The sequence below is a fragment of the Bos mutus genome, chromosome X (genome assembly GCF_027580195.1).
Source record: "Bos mutus isolate GX-2022 chromosome X, NWIPB_WYAK_1.1, whole genome shotgun sequence".
Lineage (NCBI taxonomy): Eukaryota > Metazoa > Chordata > Mammalia > Artiodactyla > Bovidae > Bos > Bos mutus.
Genome location: NC_091646.1, coordinates 32,441,332 through 32,458,436, shown reverse-complemented (window position 1 = coordinate 32,458,436; position 17,105 = coordinate 32,441,332). Strand labels below are relative to the sequence as shown.

The 17,105-nt window shown below is 38.0% G+C and overlaps 1 protein-coding gene across 1 annotated transcript in view; it reads right to left on the bottom strand.

Moving 5' to 3' along the window:
• The window catches only part of TMLHE (trimethyllysine hydroxylase, epsilon), a 53,004-nt gene that overhangs the window by 23,020 nt on the left and 12,879 nt on the right, over positions 1-17,105 (bottom strand). The window contains exon 3 of the mRNA XM_005900052.3: positions 10,868-11,044. Coding sequence (XP_005900114.1) covers positions 10,868-11,044 — 177 coding nt within the window. The remainder of the gene's footprint in view (positions 1-10,867; positions 11,045-17,105) is intronic.

Below are 17,105 nucleotides of genomic sequence, written 5' to 3'. Positions count from 1 at the left end.
TTCACCTTGCTTATAGTTTCCTTTGTTGTGCAAAAGGTTTTAAGTTGAACTAGGTCCCATTTGTTTATTTTTGCTTTATTTCCATTACTCTGGGAGGTGGGTCATAGAGGATCCTGCTGTGGTTTATGTCGGAGAGTGTTTTGCTTATGTTTTCCTCTAGGATTTTTATAGTTTCTGGTCTTATGTTTAGATCTGTAACCCATTTTGAGTTTATTTTTGTGTATGGTGTTAGAAAGTGTTCTAGTTTCATTCTTTTACAAGAGGTTGACCAGTTTCCCCAGCACCACTTGTTAAAGAGATTGTCTTTTCTCCATTGTATATTCTTGCCTCCTTTGTCGAAGATAAGGTGTCCATAGGTGCATGGATTTATCTCTGGGCTTTGTATTTTGTTCCATTGATCTATATTTCTGTCTTTGTGCCAGTACCATACTGTCTTGATGACTGTAGCTTTGTAGTAGAGCCTGAAGTCAGGCAGGTTGATTCCTCCAGTTCCATTCTTCTTTCTCAAGATTGCTTTGGCTATTCCAGGTTTTTGTATTTCCATACAAATTGTGAGATTATTTGTTTTAGTTCTGTGAGAAATACCGTTGGCAGCTTGATAGGGATTGCATTGAATCTATAGATTGCTTTGGGTAGTATACTCATTTTTCACTATATTGATTCTTCCAATCCATGAACATGGTATATTTCTCCATCTATTTGTGTCCTCTTTGCTTTCTTTCATCAGTGTTTTATAGTTTTCTATATATAGGTCTTTTGTTTCTTTAGGTAGATATGTTCCTAACTATTTAATTCTTTTTGTTGCAATGGTGAATGGAATTGTTTCCTTAATTTCTCTTTCTGTTTTCTCATCGTTAGGTATAGGAATGCAAGGGATTTCTCTGTGTTAATGTTATATCCTGCAACTTTACTATATTCATTGATTAGGTCTAGTAATTTTCTGGTGGAGTCTTCAGGGTTATCTATGTAGAGGTTCATGCCATCTGTAAAGAGTGAGAGTTTTACTTCTTCCTTTCCAACCTGGATTCCTTTTATTTCTTTTTCTGCTCTGATTGCTGTGGCCAAAACTTCCAAAATTCTGTTGAGTAGTAGTGGTGAGAATGGGCACCCTTGTCTTGTTCCTGACTTTAGGGGAAATGCTGTCAATTTTTCACCATTGTGGATAATGTTTGCTGTGGGTTTGTCATATATAGCTTTTATTATGTTGAGCTATGTTCCTTTTATTCCTGCTTTCTGGAGGGTTTTTTTATCATAAATGGATGTTGAATTTTGTCAAAGGCTTTCTCTGCATCTATTGAGATAATCATATGGTTTTTATCTTTCAATTTGTTAATGTGGTATATTATGTTGATTGCTTTGCGGGCAGATATTGAAGAATCCTTGCATCCCTGGGATAAAGCCCACTTGGTCATGATGTATGATCTTTTTAATACGTCGTTGGATTCTGTTTGCTAGAATTTTGTTAAGGATTTTTGCATATATGTTCATCAGTGATACTGGCCTGTAGTTTTGTTTTGGTGGCATCTTTGTCTGGTTTTGGTATTAGGGTGATGGTAGCCTCATAGAATGAGTTTGGAAGTTTACCTTCCTCTGCAATTTTCTGGAAGAGTTTGAGTAGGATAGGTCTTAGCTCTTCTCTAAATTTGTGGTAGAATTCAGCTGTGAAGGCTTGGGTCCTGGACTTTTGTTTGCTGGAAGATTTCTGATTACAGTTTCAATTTCTGTGCTTGTGATGGGTCTGTTAAGATTTTCCATTTCTCCTTGGTTCAGTTTTGGAAAGTTGTACTTTTCTAAGAATATGTCCATTTCTTCCACGTTGCCCATTTTATTGGCATATAGTTGCTGATAGTAGTCTCTTATGATCCTTTGTATTTCTGTATTGTCTGCTGTGATCTCTCCATTTCCATTTCTAATTTTGATTTGATTCTTCTCCCTTTGTTTCTTGATGAGTCTGACTAATGGTTTGTCAATTTTATTTATCTTCTCAAAGAACCAGCTTTTGGCTTTGTTGATTTTTGCTATGGTCTCTTTTGTTTCTTTTGCATTTATTTCTGCCCTACTTTTTAAGATTTCTTTCCTCCTACTAACCCTGGGGTTCTTCATTTCTTCCTTTTCTAGTTGCTTTAGGTGTAGAGTTATTTATTTGACTTTTTTCTTGTTTCTCGAGGTAAGCTTGTATTGCTATGAACCTTCCCCTTAGCACTGCTTTTACAGTGTCCCATACATTTCGGGTTGTTGTGTTTTCATTTTCAATCGTTTCTATGCATATTTTGATTTCTTTTTTGATTTCTTCTGTGATTTGTTGGTTATTGAGCAGCGTGTGGTTCAGCCTCCATGTGTTGGAATTTTTAATAGTTTTTGTCCTGTAATTGACATCTATCTTACTGCACTGTGGTCAGAAAAGATGCTTGGAATGATTTCAATTTTTTTGAATTTACCAAGGCTAGGTTGATGGCCCAGGATGTGATCTATCCTGGAGAAGGTTCCATGTGCACTTGAGAGAAAGGTGAAATTCATTGTTTTGGGGTGAAATGTCCTATAGATATCAATTAGGTTTAACTGGTCTATTGTATCATTTAAAGTTTGTGTTTCCTTGTTAATTTTCTGTTTAGTTGATCTATCCATAGGTGTGAGTGGGGTATTAAAGTCTCCCACTATCATTGTGTTACTGTTAATTTCCCCTTTCATACTTGTTAGCATTTGCCCTACACATTGCGGTGCTCCTATGTTGGGTGCATATATATTTTAATTGCTGTATCTTATTGTATTGATCCTTTGATCATTATGTAGTGTCCTTCTTTGTCTCTTTTCATGGCCTTTATTTTAAAGTCTATCTTATCTGATATGAGTATTGCTACTCCTGATTTCTTTTGGTCTCTATTTGTGTGGAATATCTTTTTCCAGCCTTTCACTTTCAGTCTGTGTATGTCCCTTGTTTTGAGGTGGGTCTCTTGTAGACAGCATATATAGGGGTCTTGTTTTTGTGTCCATTCATCCAGTCTTTGTCTTTTGGTTGGGGCATTCAACCCATTTACATTTAAGGCAATTATTGATAAGTATGATCACGTTGTCAGTTACTTTGTTGTTTTGGCTTCGAGTTTATAAACCCTTTCTGTGTTTCTTGTCTAGAGAAGATCCTTTAACATTTGTTGGAGAGCTGTTTTGGTGGTGCTGAATTCTCTCAGCTTTTGCTTGTCTGTAAAGCTTTTGATTTCTCCTTCATATTTGAATGAGATCCTTGCTGGGTACAGTAATCTGGGTTGTAGGTTTTCCTCTTTCATCACTTTAAGTATGTCCTGCCATTCCCTCCTGGCCTGAAGAGTTTCTATTGAAACATCAGTTGTTATCCTTATGGGAATCCCCTTGTGTGTTATTTGTTGTTTTTCCCTTGCTCCTTTTAATGTGTTCTTTGTGTTTGATCTTTGTTAATTTGATTAGTATGTGTCTTGGGGTGTTTCGCCTTGGGTTTATCCTGTTTGGGACTCTCTGGGTTTCTTGGACTTGGGTGACTATTTCCGTCCCCATTTTAGGGTAGTTTTCAACTATTATATCCTCATGTATTTTCTCATGGTTTTTCTTTTTGTCTTCATCTGGGACTCCTATGATTTGAACGTTGGGGCGTTTAACATTGTCACAGAGGTCTCTGAGGTTGTCCTCATTTGTTTTCTTTCTTTTTTTCCTCTCTGCTTCATTTATTTCTACCATTTTATGTTCTACCTCATTTATCATATCTTATGCCTCTGTTATTCTACTGTTGGTTCCCTCCAGAGTGTTTTTGATCTCATTTGTTGCCTTATTCACTATATATTGACTCTTTTTTTTTCTTCTAGGTCCTTGTTAAACATTTCTTGCATCCTCTCGATCCTTGTCTCCAGTCTATTTATCTGTAACTCCATTTTGTTTTCAAGATTTTAGATCATTTTCACTATCATTATTCAGAATTCTTTATCAGGTAGATTCCCTATCTCTTCCTCTTTTGTTTGGTTTGGTGGGCATTCATCCTGTTCCTTTACCTGCTGAGTATTTCTCTGCCTTTTCATCTTGTTTATATTCCTGTGTTTGGGGTGGCCTTTCTGTATTTTCGCAGTTTGTGGTTCCTCTTTATTGTGGAGGTTCCTCACTGTGGGTGGAGTTGGATGGGTGCCTTGTAAAGGTTTCCTGGTTAAGGAAGCTTGTGTCAGTGTTCTGGTGGGTGGGGCTGGATTTCTTTTCTCTGGAGTGCAAAGAAGTGTGCAGTAGTGAATTTTGAGATGTCAGTGGGTTTGGTGTGACTTTGGGCAGTCTGTATATTGAAGCTCAGGGTTATCTTCCTGTGTTTCTGTAGAATTTGCGTGGTATGTCTTGCTCTGGAACTTGTTGGCCCTTGGGTGGTGCTTGGTTTCAGTGTAGGTATGGAGGCTTTTGATGAGCTCTTATTGATTAACGTTTCCTGGAGTCAGGAGTCCTCTGGTGTTCTCAGGTTTTGGACTTAAGCCTCCTGCCTCTGGTTTTCAATCTTTTTCTTACAGTAGCCTCAAGACTTCTCCATCTATACAGCACCGATGATAAAACATCTAGGTTAATGATGAAAAGTTTCTCCATAGTGAGGGAAACCCAGAGAGGTTCACAGAGTTACATGGAGAAAAGAAGAGGGAGGACAGAGATAGAGGTGACCAGGAGGAGAAGAGGGGGAATAAAAAGGGGAGAGAGCAAGCTAGCCAGTAATCGCTCCCCAATGTGCTCTCCCCAGTCTGGACCCTTCAGAGATGTTCACAGAGTTACACAGAGAAGAGAAGAGGAAGGAGACAGAGGTGGCCAGGATGATAAAAGGGGGAATCAAAAGGAGAGAGACAGATCCAGCCAGTAATCAGTTTCCTAAGTGTTTTCCACAGCCCGGAACACACAAAGAGATTCACAGAGTTGGGTAGAGAAGAGAAGGGCGAGGGAGGAGATAGAGGAGACCTGGTGGAGAAAAAGGAGAGTCAAAAGTGGGAGAGAGCAATCAAGCCAGTAATCTCACTCCCAAGTAAAAATGGGTACTGAAGATTGGGTTCTTAAAGGTACAAAATTGATAACAAATACCAAAAAGCAAAGATTAAAAATCTACACTAGAGGTTAGATTCTCAAAAGTACAATATTAAAAAAACAAAACAAAGTCACAAAAATTATAAAATATATATATGAAGTTTGTTTTAAAAATAGGGTCTTTTTTTTGCAAGGTAATGGTAGGTTATAAAAATGAAAATTAAAGGAGTAATAGATGACTTAAAAATTAAAAAAAAATTAAAAATTAAAAAATAGTAAAAATATATCTAGGACTTTCTCTGGAGCTGTTGTGGATAGTGTGGGGTCAGTTCATTTTCAGATAATTCCTTGATCCGGCTTATACTTCTCAATATCTATAGGCCATTTCCTATGTAGTTGGTGCTAACTACAGCGTCTTAATCTATTGCACCTGTCACTTCCAAAGCAGTTCCCTCTGTTTATTTTAGCTTCTTCTGTTTCCTGGTCTCTTCAGTGTCTGATTTCTGCCCTGACACAAGGGGGTGCTAATGGTCACTTTTTTCGGCTCACTTGTTCAGTAGTGCTGTGGGGAGTGAGGAACACTGCAAACAAATATTACTGGCATGTGTGGGGAGTGCTCGCAGTGTTTCAGCCGCACTGGGTTTGCCCCCGATCATGATGTGTGTGCTTTCCCAGTCTACACTGCTCAGACTCTAGGTTGCTCTGCTGGGAACTGTCTAATGTGGGCCCTGGTTTGCCTGCACTTCCCAGGTCTAAGCCGCTCAGATTCAGGTTCTCTGATACTCCACAAAGGCGCAGACTTCGTTGGGCCTGCGTTTTGCACTGTCCCAGGTCCGAGCAGTTCAGGTGACCAGGTGCTTGGCGCATGTAGTCACCCCCAGTTGAAGGCTGCGACTTAGCCCTCCCCTGTCCCAGCCGCTCGGTTTTCTGGGTGTGTCTCTTCTGGGGAGCTGATCTCTGGCTGCGACCCTCCTGGCAGATGTCGACCATCCAGAAACCCAAGAAGTCTTGGTTAGCAATGAAGCCTGCTTGCAGTTTGGTAGAGGATGCCTCTCTGGGGCCGCAATTGCCCCCTTCCGGCTCTGGCTGCTCTTGCCTGCCTGTCTCTTGCAGGGGGTGGGCCAGTCCACAGCCGGCTAGCTCTCCTCAGTCCTTTGCTACGACTAACCTATGTCTAGGTTAGTCATAGCTTTTCTTCCAAGGAGGAAGCATTTTTTAATTTCATGGCTGCAATCACCATCTGCAGTGATTTTGAAGCCCCCAAAATAAAGTCTCTCACTGTTTCCATTGTTACCCCATCTATTTGTCATGAAGTGATGGGACCAGATGCCATGATCTTGGTTTTCTGAACGTTGAGTTTTAAGCCAACTCTTCCACTCTCCTCCTTCAGTTTCATCAAGAGGCTCTTTAGTTCTTCTTTGCTTTCTTCCATAAGGGTGGTGTCATCTGCATATCTGAGGTTATTGATATTTCTCCCAGTAATCTTGATTCCAGCTTGTGCTTCCTCCAGCCCAGCATTTCTCACGATGTACCCTGCATATAAGTTAAATAAGCAGGGTGACAATATACAGCCTTGACGTACTCCCTTCCCTATTTGGAACCAGTCTCTTGTTCCATGTCCAGTTCTAAGTCTTGCTTCTTGACCTACACACAGATTTCTCAGGAGGAAGGTTACCTGGTCTGGCATTCCCATCTCTTGAAGAATTTTCAACAGTTTGTGGTTATCCACACAGTCAAAGGCTTTGACATAGTCAACGAAACAGAAGTAGATGATTTTCTGGAACTCTCTTGCTTTTTCGATGATCCAATGGATGTTGGAAATTTGATTTCTGGTTCTCGGCCTTTTCTAAATCCAGCTTGAACATCTGGAAGTTCACAGTTGACATACTGTTGAAGCCTGGCTTGTATAATTTTGAGCATTACTTTGCTAGTGCGTGAGATGAGTGAAATAGTGCAGTAGTTTGAACATTCTTAAGCATTCCCTTTCTTTGGGATTGGAATGAAAACTGACGATTTCCAGTCCTGTGGCCACTGCTGAGTTTTCCAAATTTGCTGGCATATTGAGTGCAGCACTTTAACAGCATCATCTTTCAGTATACTTGCTGGAAAAATTAAGTGTTATCTATGGTATGTTTTCTTTTCATTGTAGAAAAATCAGTAGTAAAATGTACTCAAATAAATATTTCTTCTTCAAATGCTTTTTTGTTATTTTGAAATACAGATTCACAGAAAGTCACAAAGAAATATATAAAAGAGGTCTCATGCACCCTTCCCTGAGCCTTCTCCAATGTTTAACATCTTGTACAACCACAGTACAATATCAAAACCTAGAAAGTGATATTGATACAATCCATAGAGCTCATTCAGATCTCATGAGTTTTATATATATATATATATATATATATATATATATATATATATAATTATTTGTGTGTGTGTGTGTGTGTGTGTGTGTGTGTGTGTGTATTCAACGCAGTGTTATTACATGTGCAACTTTATGTAACCAGTACTATAGTCAAAATACTCAAGTGTGCCATTACCACAAGACTCCTTTATGTTACCTCTTTAAAGCCACACCATTCCTCCTCTCTTCCTGGCAACTGCTAATCTGTTCACTATCTTTATAATTCTGTTATTTCATGAATGTTACATAAATGGAATCATGCAGTTACATTTTTCCTTCACTGTTATTCCTTTGTGGTTTTCCCAAGTTATCATGCTTACCAATCTTTCATTATTTTTTATTACTGAATGGTTTTTCATTATGTGGATGATTTGTTTAACACCTCACACATTGGAGGATATTAAAGTAGTTTCCAGTTCTTGGCTGTTACAAATAAGGCTGCTGTGAACATTAATGCACACATTTTTGTGTGAACATAAGTTCTCATTTCTCTGGAATAAATGCCTATCAATTCAATTGTTGGGTTGTATAGTACGTGCTTCCCAGGAGGCTTCACAGGTGGCTCAGTGGTAAAGAATTTGCCTGCCAATGCAGGAGACCCAGGTTCAATCCCTGGGTCAAGAAGATCCCCTGGAATAGGAAATGGGAACCCACTCCAGTATTCTTGCATGAGAAATTCTATGGACAGAGGAACTGGCAGGCTACAGTCCATGGGGTCACAAAGAGTCAGACACAAATTGAGTGACTGAGCACACACACATGGTTACTCACATGTTTAGTCTTTTTTTTTTAAGAAATGGGCAAACTATTTTCCAGAGTGTGTGTGAAAGTTGTTCAGTCGTGTCCAACTCTTTGCAACCCCATGGACTATACAGTCCATGGAATTCTCCAGGCCAGAATACTGGAGTGGGTAGCCGTGTCCTTCTCCAGGGGATCTTCCCATCCCAGAGATCGGACCCAGGTCTACTGCATTGAAGGCAGATTCCTTACCAACTGAGCCACCAGGGAAGCCTAAAGTAACCATACCATTTTATACTCTCAGTAGCAGTGTATAACTGATAGAATTTTTCCAAATCTTTTATAGCATTTTGTGTTATCAAGACTTTTTAAAACTTTTAGTCATTCTGCTAGGTATATAGTGAAATTTTACTGTGCTAATAACTTTTGTTTCTCTAATGGCTTATAATGCTGAACATATTTCAAATGTTTATCTGACATTTGTATGTCCCATTCAGTGAAATGTCTGTGCATGTCTTTTATTCATTGTCTAATTGGATTGTTTTTCTTATATTGAGTTTTGAAAGTTATTTAGTTCTAGTGCCAGTCAGTACCTAGGTCAAGGTCTTGAAGATGTTCTCCTATATTCTTCTCTAGAAGTTTTGTAGCTTTATGTTTACATTTAAGTCCATGATCTATTTTGAGTTAATTTTTGTATAAAGTGTGAAACTCTGGTTGAAGTTATTATTTTTTTTACTTTTGCCTCAGTTCAGTTCAGTTCAGTCGCTCAGTCGTGTCTGACTCTTTGCGACCCCATGAATCACAGCATGCCAGGCCTCCCTGTCCATCACCAACTCTTGGAGTTCACTCAGACTCACGTCCATCGAGTCGGTGATGCCATCCAGCCATCTCATCCTCTGTTGTCCCCTTCTCCTCCTGCCCCCAATCCCTCCCAGCATCAGTCTTTTCCAGTGAGTCAACTCTTCGCAGGAGGTGGCCAAAGTACTGGAGATTCAGCTTTAGCATCATTCCTTCCAAAGAAATCCCAGGGCTGATCTCCTTCAGAATGGACTGGTTGGATCTCCTTGCAGTCCAAGGGACTCTTAAGAGTCTTCTCCAACACCACAGTTCAAAAGCATCAATTCTTCCGCACTCAGCCTTCTTCACAGTCCAACTCTCACATCCATACATGACCACTGGGAAAACCATAGCCTTGACTCGATGGACCTTTGTTGGCAAAGTAATGTCTCTGCTTTTCAATATGCTATCTAGGTTGGTCATAACTTTTGTTCCAAGGAGTAAGCGTCTTTTAATTGAGTGTCCAATTATCTCAGCATCATTACTTAAAAAGATTATCCTCCTTCATTGACTGGCTCTTGCACCTTTGTCAAAGATCAGTTGACTCTATTTGTGTGATTCTATTTCTTGGTTTCTTTTTCTGTTTTATTGGTCTACATGTCTATCCCTCCATCAAAACCACAAATATATAGTTTTATTTCTTCCATTCTAATATATATGAATTTTATTTCTTTTCTTGCCTTATTGTAATGACTAGAAGTTCCAGAACTGTGTTAAATAAAAACGAAAGTGAAATGTTAAATGTGTTCAGCCTCACCATTATAGATGATGTTAGTTGAAAAGATGCTAAATATCTATAATCATCAGGGAAATGCAAATCAGAGATACCATCTCAATCCTGTCAGAATGGCTATTATCAAAAAGATAACATAGGCAGAAATTAACACAACATTTAATTATCTTCAATTTAAAAATAAAGAAAAAAAAACCTCAAATGTCACTACCCTCCTCAAAAAAAGAACGACAACATACAACAAATGTTGGTGAGGGTGTGGAGAGAAGGGACTTCTCCTACACTGTTGATTGGAGTCTAAATTGGTGTAGCCACTTTGGAAAAAATCAAAAATGAAAGAACCATATCATCCAACAATCCCACTTCTGAGCATATATCCAAAGGAAATAAAATCATTGTTTCAAAAAGATACATGCACCCTAATGTTCATAGCCACACAATTTATAATAGCCAAGACGTGGAAACAACCTAAGTGTTCATTGATGCATAAATAGATAAATAAAATGTGGTATATAAATACAGTGGAATATTATTCAGCCATAAAACGAAGGCATTCCTGCAATTAGCAACAACATTGATAGATAGACCTTGAGTGTATTATGTGAAATAAGTCAGACAGAGAAAGATAAATACTGTCTACAGAGAGTAGATTGATGGTTGCCTGAGGCTATGGGTTTGAAGAAATGGAAGATGTTCATCAACGCTACAATTTTCCAGTTATAAGATGAATAAGTTCTGGAGATCTGATGTATAGCACAGTGATATACTTAACAATACTGTATTGTATATTGAAAGTTACTAAGATAGTAAATCATTAATACTCTAGCCACAATGCAAATGTGCTAATTATGTGAAGTGATGAATGTGTTAACTAAGCTTATTGTGGTCATTTCACAATATATACAGATATGTCAAATATATCTCAATAAAGCTGGAAAAATATTTTTCAAAACTATGATGTTAGCTGTAGATTATAACAATTTCATTTAAGAACAAAAATAAAAGGTACACAAAAGAAATGCTGCCAAAGAAAGGAAAAAGGAAGAGTAACTAAAAGAATATCCTACTTTGTAAAGGGGCAAACCATTTTTTATAAAACAATTGTTCTTTAAAAAAGTACCCATAGAAGACCATGTCTCCTGTCCACTCACAAGTGAAAAAGAGTGTGGTCTCATCCAGATGAATGGTCTGTGGCTGGATACATAAATCCACGCTGGCAGTGTCTAGGCTGCGCTGGTGAGTCTTAGAGTTGTAGCAAGATGCTGAGCGGCAGTGGTCTCGAAGCCAGACATAATCAAAGCGCATCACATTGTTAGCATATTGCAGTTCTAGGGAAAAGATCACATTCTTTTATTAGTATTTATTACGTTATTTATTCTATAAAAACAATAAAATATTTAGGAAAACTAAAAAATCTGGATTCAGAAAACTCCCTTCAAAAAGTCTTCTACCAACAAATGAACAAGGGCAATGCGAGGGACACTGGCCCCCTACTATTAAAATATAGCATGGAACTTCTACAATTAAAATAGTGTGATGTTGGTATAGGAATAGGCAGACAAAACAACAGAAGAGTATAAAAAGTAAAAAAATATACATGAATGCACATAGAAATTTGGTTAGTAAAAACTGACACATATAATCACTGTGAAAAATATGACTTTTTAAGTAAATGGTGTCAGGACAACTGATAATCATTTGGAAAACTATAAAATCGAGTCCATACCTCATATTGTCACCAGGTTTCCAAGATAAACTCAAAACAGATAAGAGTTCTAAATTTCGAAAATGAACATGGATAGAGGATATAAAGGAGGTCCTTGAACTATTCTTGCAACTTTCCTATTAGCTTGAAGATGTATCAAAAAAAAGTTACCAAAAAATATCAAACACTCTATCAGATTATTCATTTAGACAGGGTAAATAAAAATGATTTCAAATTTATAACAGGAATAAAAACTATAAAGTGTCTGGGAATAAATGAAAATGTGGAAGATAACTGTGGAGAAATTCTGAAGGACTTGAAGGAAACTTGAATGGAAAAATATGCTCACAGTTGGGCAGATTCAAAAATGAAAAGACAGAAGTTCTTCCATAAATTAATACATAAAACTCCATGTACTTCCAACCCAAATCCCTGTGAAAATTTTCATGTACTGGACAGACTAATTCCAAGATTCATATTCAGAATTAACAAAGTAATACTTTTGACAAAGAAAAAGAGTGGAAACCTTATTGGCTAAAGGGTTTTAGCTTAACCTCTGTCCAATTGTTGGCTGGCCACTAAACTGTACCACCCATTCATGGATCATAGCCTTGTTCAGGTGAAGGGGCTTGTCTAACTCAATGAGCTATGCTGTGCAGGGCCACCCAAGATGGACAGGTCATAGTGGAGAATTCTGACAAAATGTGGTCCACTGGAGGAGGACGTGGCAAACTACTCCAGTATTCTTGCCTCAAGAACTCCATGGGCAATATGATAAGGCAAAAAGATATGACAATTAAAGATGAGCCCCCCAGGTCAGGAGCTGTCCAACAAGCTACTGGGGAAGAGTGGAGGGCAATTACTAATAGCTTCAGAAAGAATGAAGAGGCTGGGCCAAACCGGAAATGATGCTTAGTTGTGGATGTGTCTGGTTGGGAAAGTAAAGCCAGATGCTGTAAATAACAATATTGCATAGGAACCAGGAAGGTTAGGTCTATGAATCAAGGTAAATTGAATGTGGTCAAGCAGGAGATGGCAAGCACATCAAAATCTTAGGAATCGGTGAACTAAAATGGACAGGAATGGGCAAATTTAACTCAGATGACCATTGTATCTACTACTATGGGCAAGAATCCCTTAGAAGAAATGGAGTAGCCATCATAGTCAACAAAAGAGTCTGAAATGCAGTACTTGGGTACAATCTAATAAACGACAGAATGATTTCAGTCTGTTTCTAAGACAAACCATTCAACATCACAGTGATCCAAGTCTATGCCTCAACCACTAATGCCAAAGAAGCTGAAGTTGATTGGTTCTATGAAGACCTACAACACCTTCTAGAACTAACATCCCCCCAAAATGTCTTTTTCATCAGAGGGGATTGGAATGTAAAATTAGGAAGCCAAGAGATACCTGGAATCACAGGCAAGTTGGACCTTAGAGTTAAAGATGAAGCAGTGCAAAGGCTAAGAGAGTTTTGCCAAGAGAATGCACTGCTCATAGCAAACACCCTCTGCCAACAACACAAGAGACCACTCCGTACACAGACATATGTGGAGATCAATACCAAACTCAAATTGATTATGTTCTTTGCAGTCAAAGATAGAGAAGCTCTATAGAGTCAGTAAAAACAAGACGTGGAGCTGACTGTAGCTCAGATCATGAGATCCTTATGCAAAATTGAGGCTTAAACTGAAGAAAGTAAGGAAAACCACCAGACCATTTAGGTATGACCTTAATCAAACCCTTATGATTATACAATGGAGGTAAGGAATAGATTCAACAGATTAAATCTGATAGAGTGCCTGAAGAACTATGGACAGAGGTTTGTAACTATGTATGGGAGTCAGTGACTGAAACCATCACAAAGAAAAAGAAATGCAACAAGTCAAAGTGGTTGTCTGAGGAGGCTTTACAAATAGCTGAGGAAAGAAGAAAAGCAAAAGACAAAGGAGAAAGGGAAAAATATACCCAACTGAATTCAGAGGTCCAGAGAACAAGGAGAGATAAGAAAGCCTTCTTAAGTGAACAATGCAAAGAAATAGAGGAAAACAACAGAATGGGGAAGACTAGAGATCTCTTCAAGAAAATTGGAGATACCAAGCGAATATTTAACATAAGGATAGCATGATTAAAGGACAGAAAAAGGTAAGGACCTAACAGAAGCAGAAGTTATTAAGAACAGGTGCCAAGAATACACAGAAGAACTGTACAAAAAAGGTCTTAATGATCCAGATAACCATGATGGTGTGGTCAGTCACTTAGAGCCAGACATCCTGGAGTGTGAAGTCAAGTGGGCCTTAGGAAGCATCACAATGAACAAAGTGAGTGGAGGTGATGGAATTCCAGCTGAGCTCTTGCAAATCCTTAAGACAAAGCTGTGAGAGTGCTGCACTCAATATGCCAGCAAATTTGGAACACTCAGCAGTGGCCACAGGACTGGAAAAGGTCAGTTTTCATTCCAATCCCAAAGAAGGGCAATGCCAAATAATGTTCAAACTACCACATAATTTCACTCATTTCACATGTTAGTAAGGTAATGCTCAAAATTCTTCAAGCTAGGCTTCAGCAGTACGTGAACTGAGAACTTCCAGATGTACAAGCTAGGTTTAGAAAAGACAGAGGAACCAGAGGTCAAATTACCAACATGCGTTGGACCATGGAGAAAACAAGGGAGTTCCAGAAAAACATCTACTTCTGGTTCATTGACTATGCTAAAGCCTTTGACTGTATGAATCACAAAAAACTGTGGAAAATCCTTAAAGAGATGAGAATACCAGATCACTTTACCTGCCTCCTGAGAAACCCGTATGCAGGTCAAGAAGCAACAGTTGGAACCTTACATGAAACAACGGATTGGTTCAAAATTGGGAAAGGAGAGTGTCAAGGCTGTATACTGTCACCCTGCTTATTTAACTTATATACATATTACATTGTGTGAAATGCTGAGCTGGACGAATCACAAGCTGGAATCAAGATTTCTGAGAGAAACATCAACAACCTCAGATATGCAGATGATACCACTCTAATGGCAGAAAGGGAAGAAGAACTAAAGAGACTCTTGATGTGGGTGAAAGAGGAGAGTGAAAAAGCTGGCTTGAAACTCAACATTCAAAAACCTAAGATCATGGCATTGGGTCACATCACTTCATGGCAAATGAAAGGGGAAAAAGAGGAAGCAGTGATAGATTTTATTTTCATGGGCTCCAAAATCACTGTGGACAGTGACTACAGCCATGAAATTAAAAGACACTTCCTCCATGGAAGAAAGACTATGACAAACATTCACAGTGAATTAAAAAGCAGAAACATCACTTTGCCTACAAAGGACCATATAGTCAAAACTATGGTTTTTCCAGTAGTCATATACAGATTTGAGAATTGGACCATAAAGAAGGCTAAGCACCAAAGAATTGATGCTTTCAAATTGTGGTATTGGGGAAGACCCTTGAGAGTCCCTCAGATTGCTAGGAGGTCAAACCAGTCAATCCTAAAGGAAATCAACCCTCAATATTGGTTGGAAGGACTGATGCTATAGCTGAAGCTCTAATACTTTGACCACCTGATGCAAAGAGCTGACTCTTTGGAAAAGACCTGAAGATTGAAGGCGGGAGGAGAAGACAATGACAGAGGACAAGATGGTTGGATGGCATCATCGACTCAGTGGACGTGAGTTGGAGCAAGCTCCAGGATATGGTGATGGTAAAGGACAGGGGAAACCTGGTTTGCTGTAGTTCATAGGATTGCAAAGAGTCAGACATGATTGAGCAACTGAACAACAACAACTTAAGTTAAAGAATAAAGTTTTAGGTTCACAGCAAAACTGAGACAAAGGTTCAGAGAGATCCATATATCCTCTGTCCCCACCTCATCCCTTAACTTTTATTCTGAGTCTTTACATTTAAAGCGTGTTTCTTGTAGACAACATGTAGGTGAATATTTTTTGATTCATTTTGACAATTTTTGTATTTTGACTGGTATGATCAGACAATTTATATTTGAAGAGATTACCAATGTAGTTGACTTTAAATCTGCCTTCTTGCTGTTTTCTATAGTTTTATTTATTCCTTACCTCCATTTTTTTCTTCTTTCTCTGTCTTTCTGATTTTCATTGTATATTTATGATTCCATTGACTTATTATTCACACTATTTTTAAAAACATTTAAAAATTATTCTTCCAAATGTTTACAATGTACATTTTAAATAATCTAAACCCATTTTTAAATAAATCTAAAGTGTCACTCAAAGTTGTATAGTATTTTGCATACCACTAACTATGAAAAAGACTTCTGATTCCTCATCATCCTAGTTAGAACTTGGTATTATAAATAGAATATTCCTAATTTCTTCCTCCTATCCTGTCATATTATTGTCACTTATTTCATTTTTATATGTGCTATGAACACCAAACACATTGCTATTACCATTTAAATAGTTAAAATTTCATGTAATTCAGAAGGAGAAAAGTTTGTTTTTTATCTTCATTCCTTTCTAACACTCTTTATTTTTATGTAGATCCAAGTTTGTTACCTATATCATTTTTCTTCTGCCAGAAGAAATTCTTTTACAATATTTTGAGAAGTTAGATGAGAAAGTCTATTTCTCTTATCACTTTTGAAGGATTGCTGGATATAGAATCATAGGTGGCAGTTTTTTTCCTCCCTTTAATGTCTTAAAATTGTCATTCCATTGTGTTCCTGCTTGTATAGTTTCTCATGAGAACTTTACATAATTCTCATCTTTCTCTGTAGGTAAAGTGTTTTTCTCTCCTTTGACTGCCTTCAAGATTTGCTCTTTGTTTTTGCTCTTTTGCCTAAGTGTGGGGTTGTGTTTGTGTGTGCATGGGTTTTTAAAATGTATCCTAAGCTTCTCTAAACTTCTTGGATATGTGGTTTGGTGTTTGTCATGCATTTTGGAAAGCTTTCAGAAATTATTTCATCAAATATTTCTTCCACTTAGTTCTTTCTTTCTTCTTTTAGTATTCCATTCATGTATATTATATACCTTTTGCTACCATTCCACATTTCCTGAATACTCTGTTATGTTTTTGTTTGTTTGTTTGTTTGTTTCCACTCTCATTTTCTCTGTTCATTTCAGTGTAGGTAATTTTTAATGACCTATTTTTACATTCACTGATTCTATTCGTGGGTGTGTCTGATAAGCCCCACAAAGTCATTCTTCATTCCTGTTACTATGCTTCTGATTTCTTTTTGATTCTTTCTTGTATTTTTCTGTCACTCTGTTGACACTATCCATCTGGTCTTCCATTTTGTCTACCTCTTCCATTTAGAATCCTTAAAATATTAACCACAGTTATTTTAAATTTCCTGACTGAAAATTTCAATACATATGTCACATGTGAGTCTAGTTCTGATGGTGCTTTTTCTCTTCAACTTGTGTTATTTCTTGCCTTTTAGCATGTACGTTTTGTAATTTTGTGCTTGTTGTTGACAGCCAGACATATTGTATAGAGCAGTAGATACTGAAGTGAATAGGATTTCATGGTGACTATTTATATCAATCTGACCAAGAGTTGCGCTATGTCTGATGTTTGCTCTGTCTATGAGTCCCAGAGGCTTTAAATCCCTTTAGTGGTCTTGTTTTTACCTCCCCTCTTGGCCTTGCCCCTTTTCTTGGTGCTTCATGTCCGAGACAGTGTTTGTAGCTGTCATCCACTGCTATT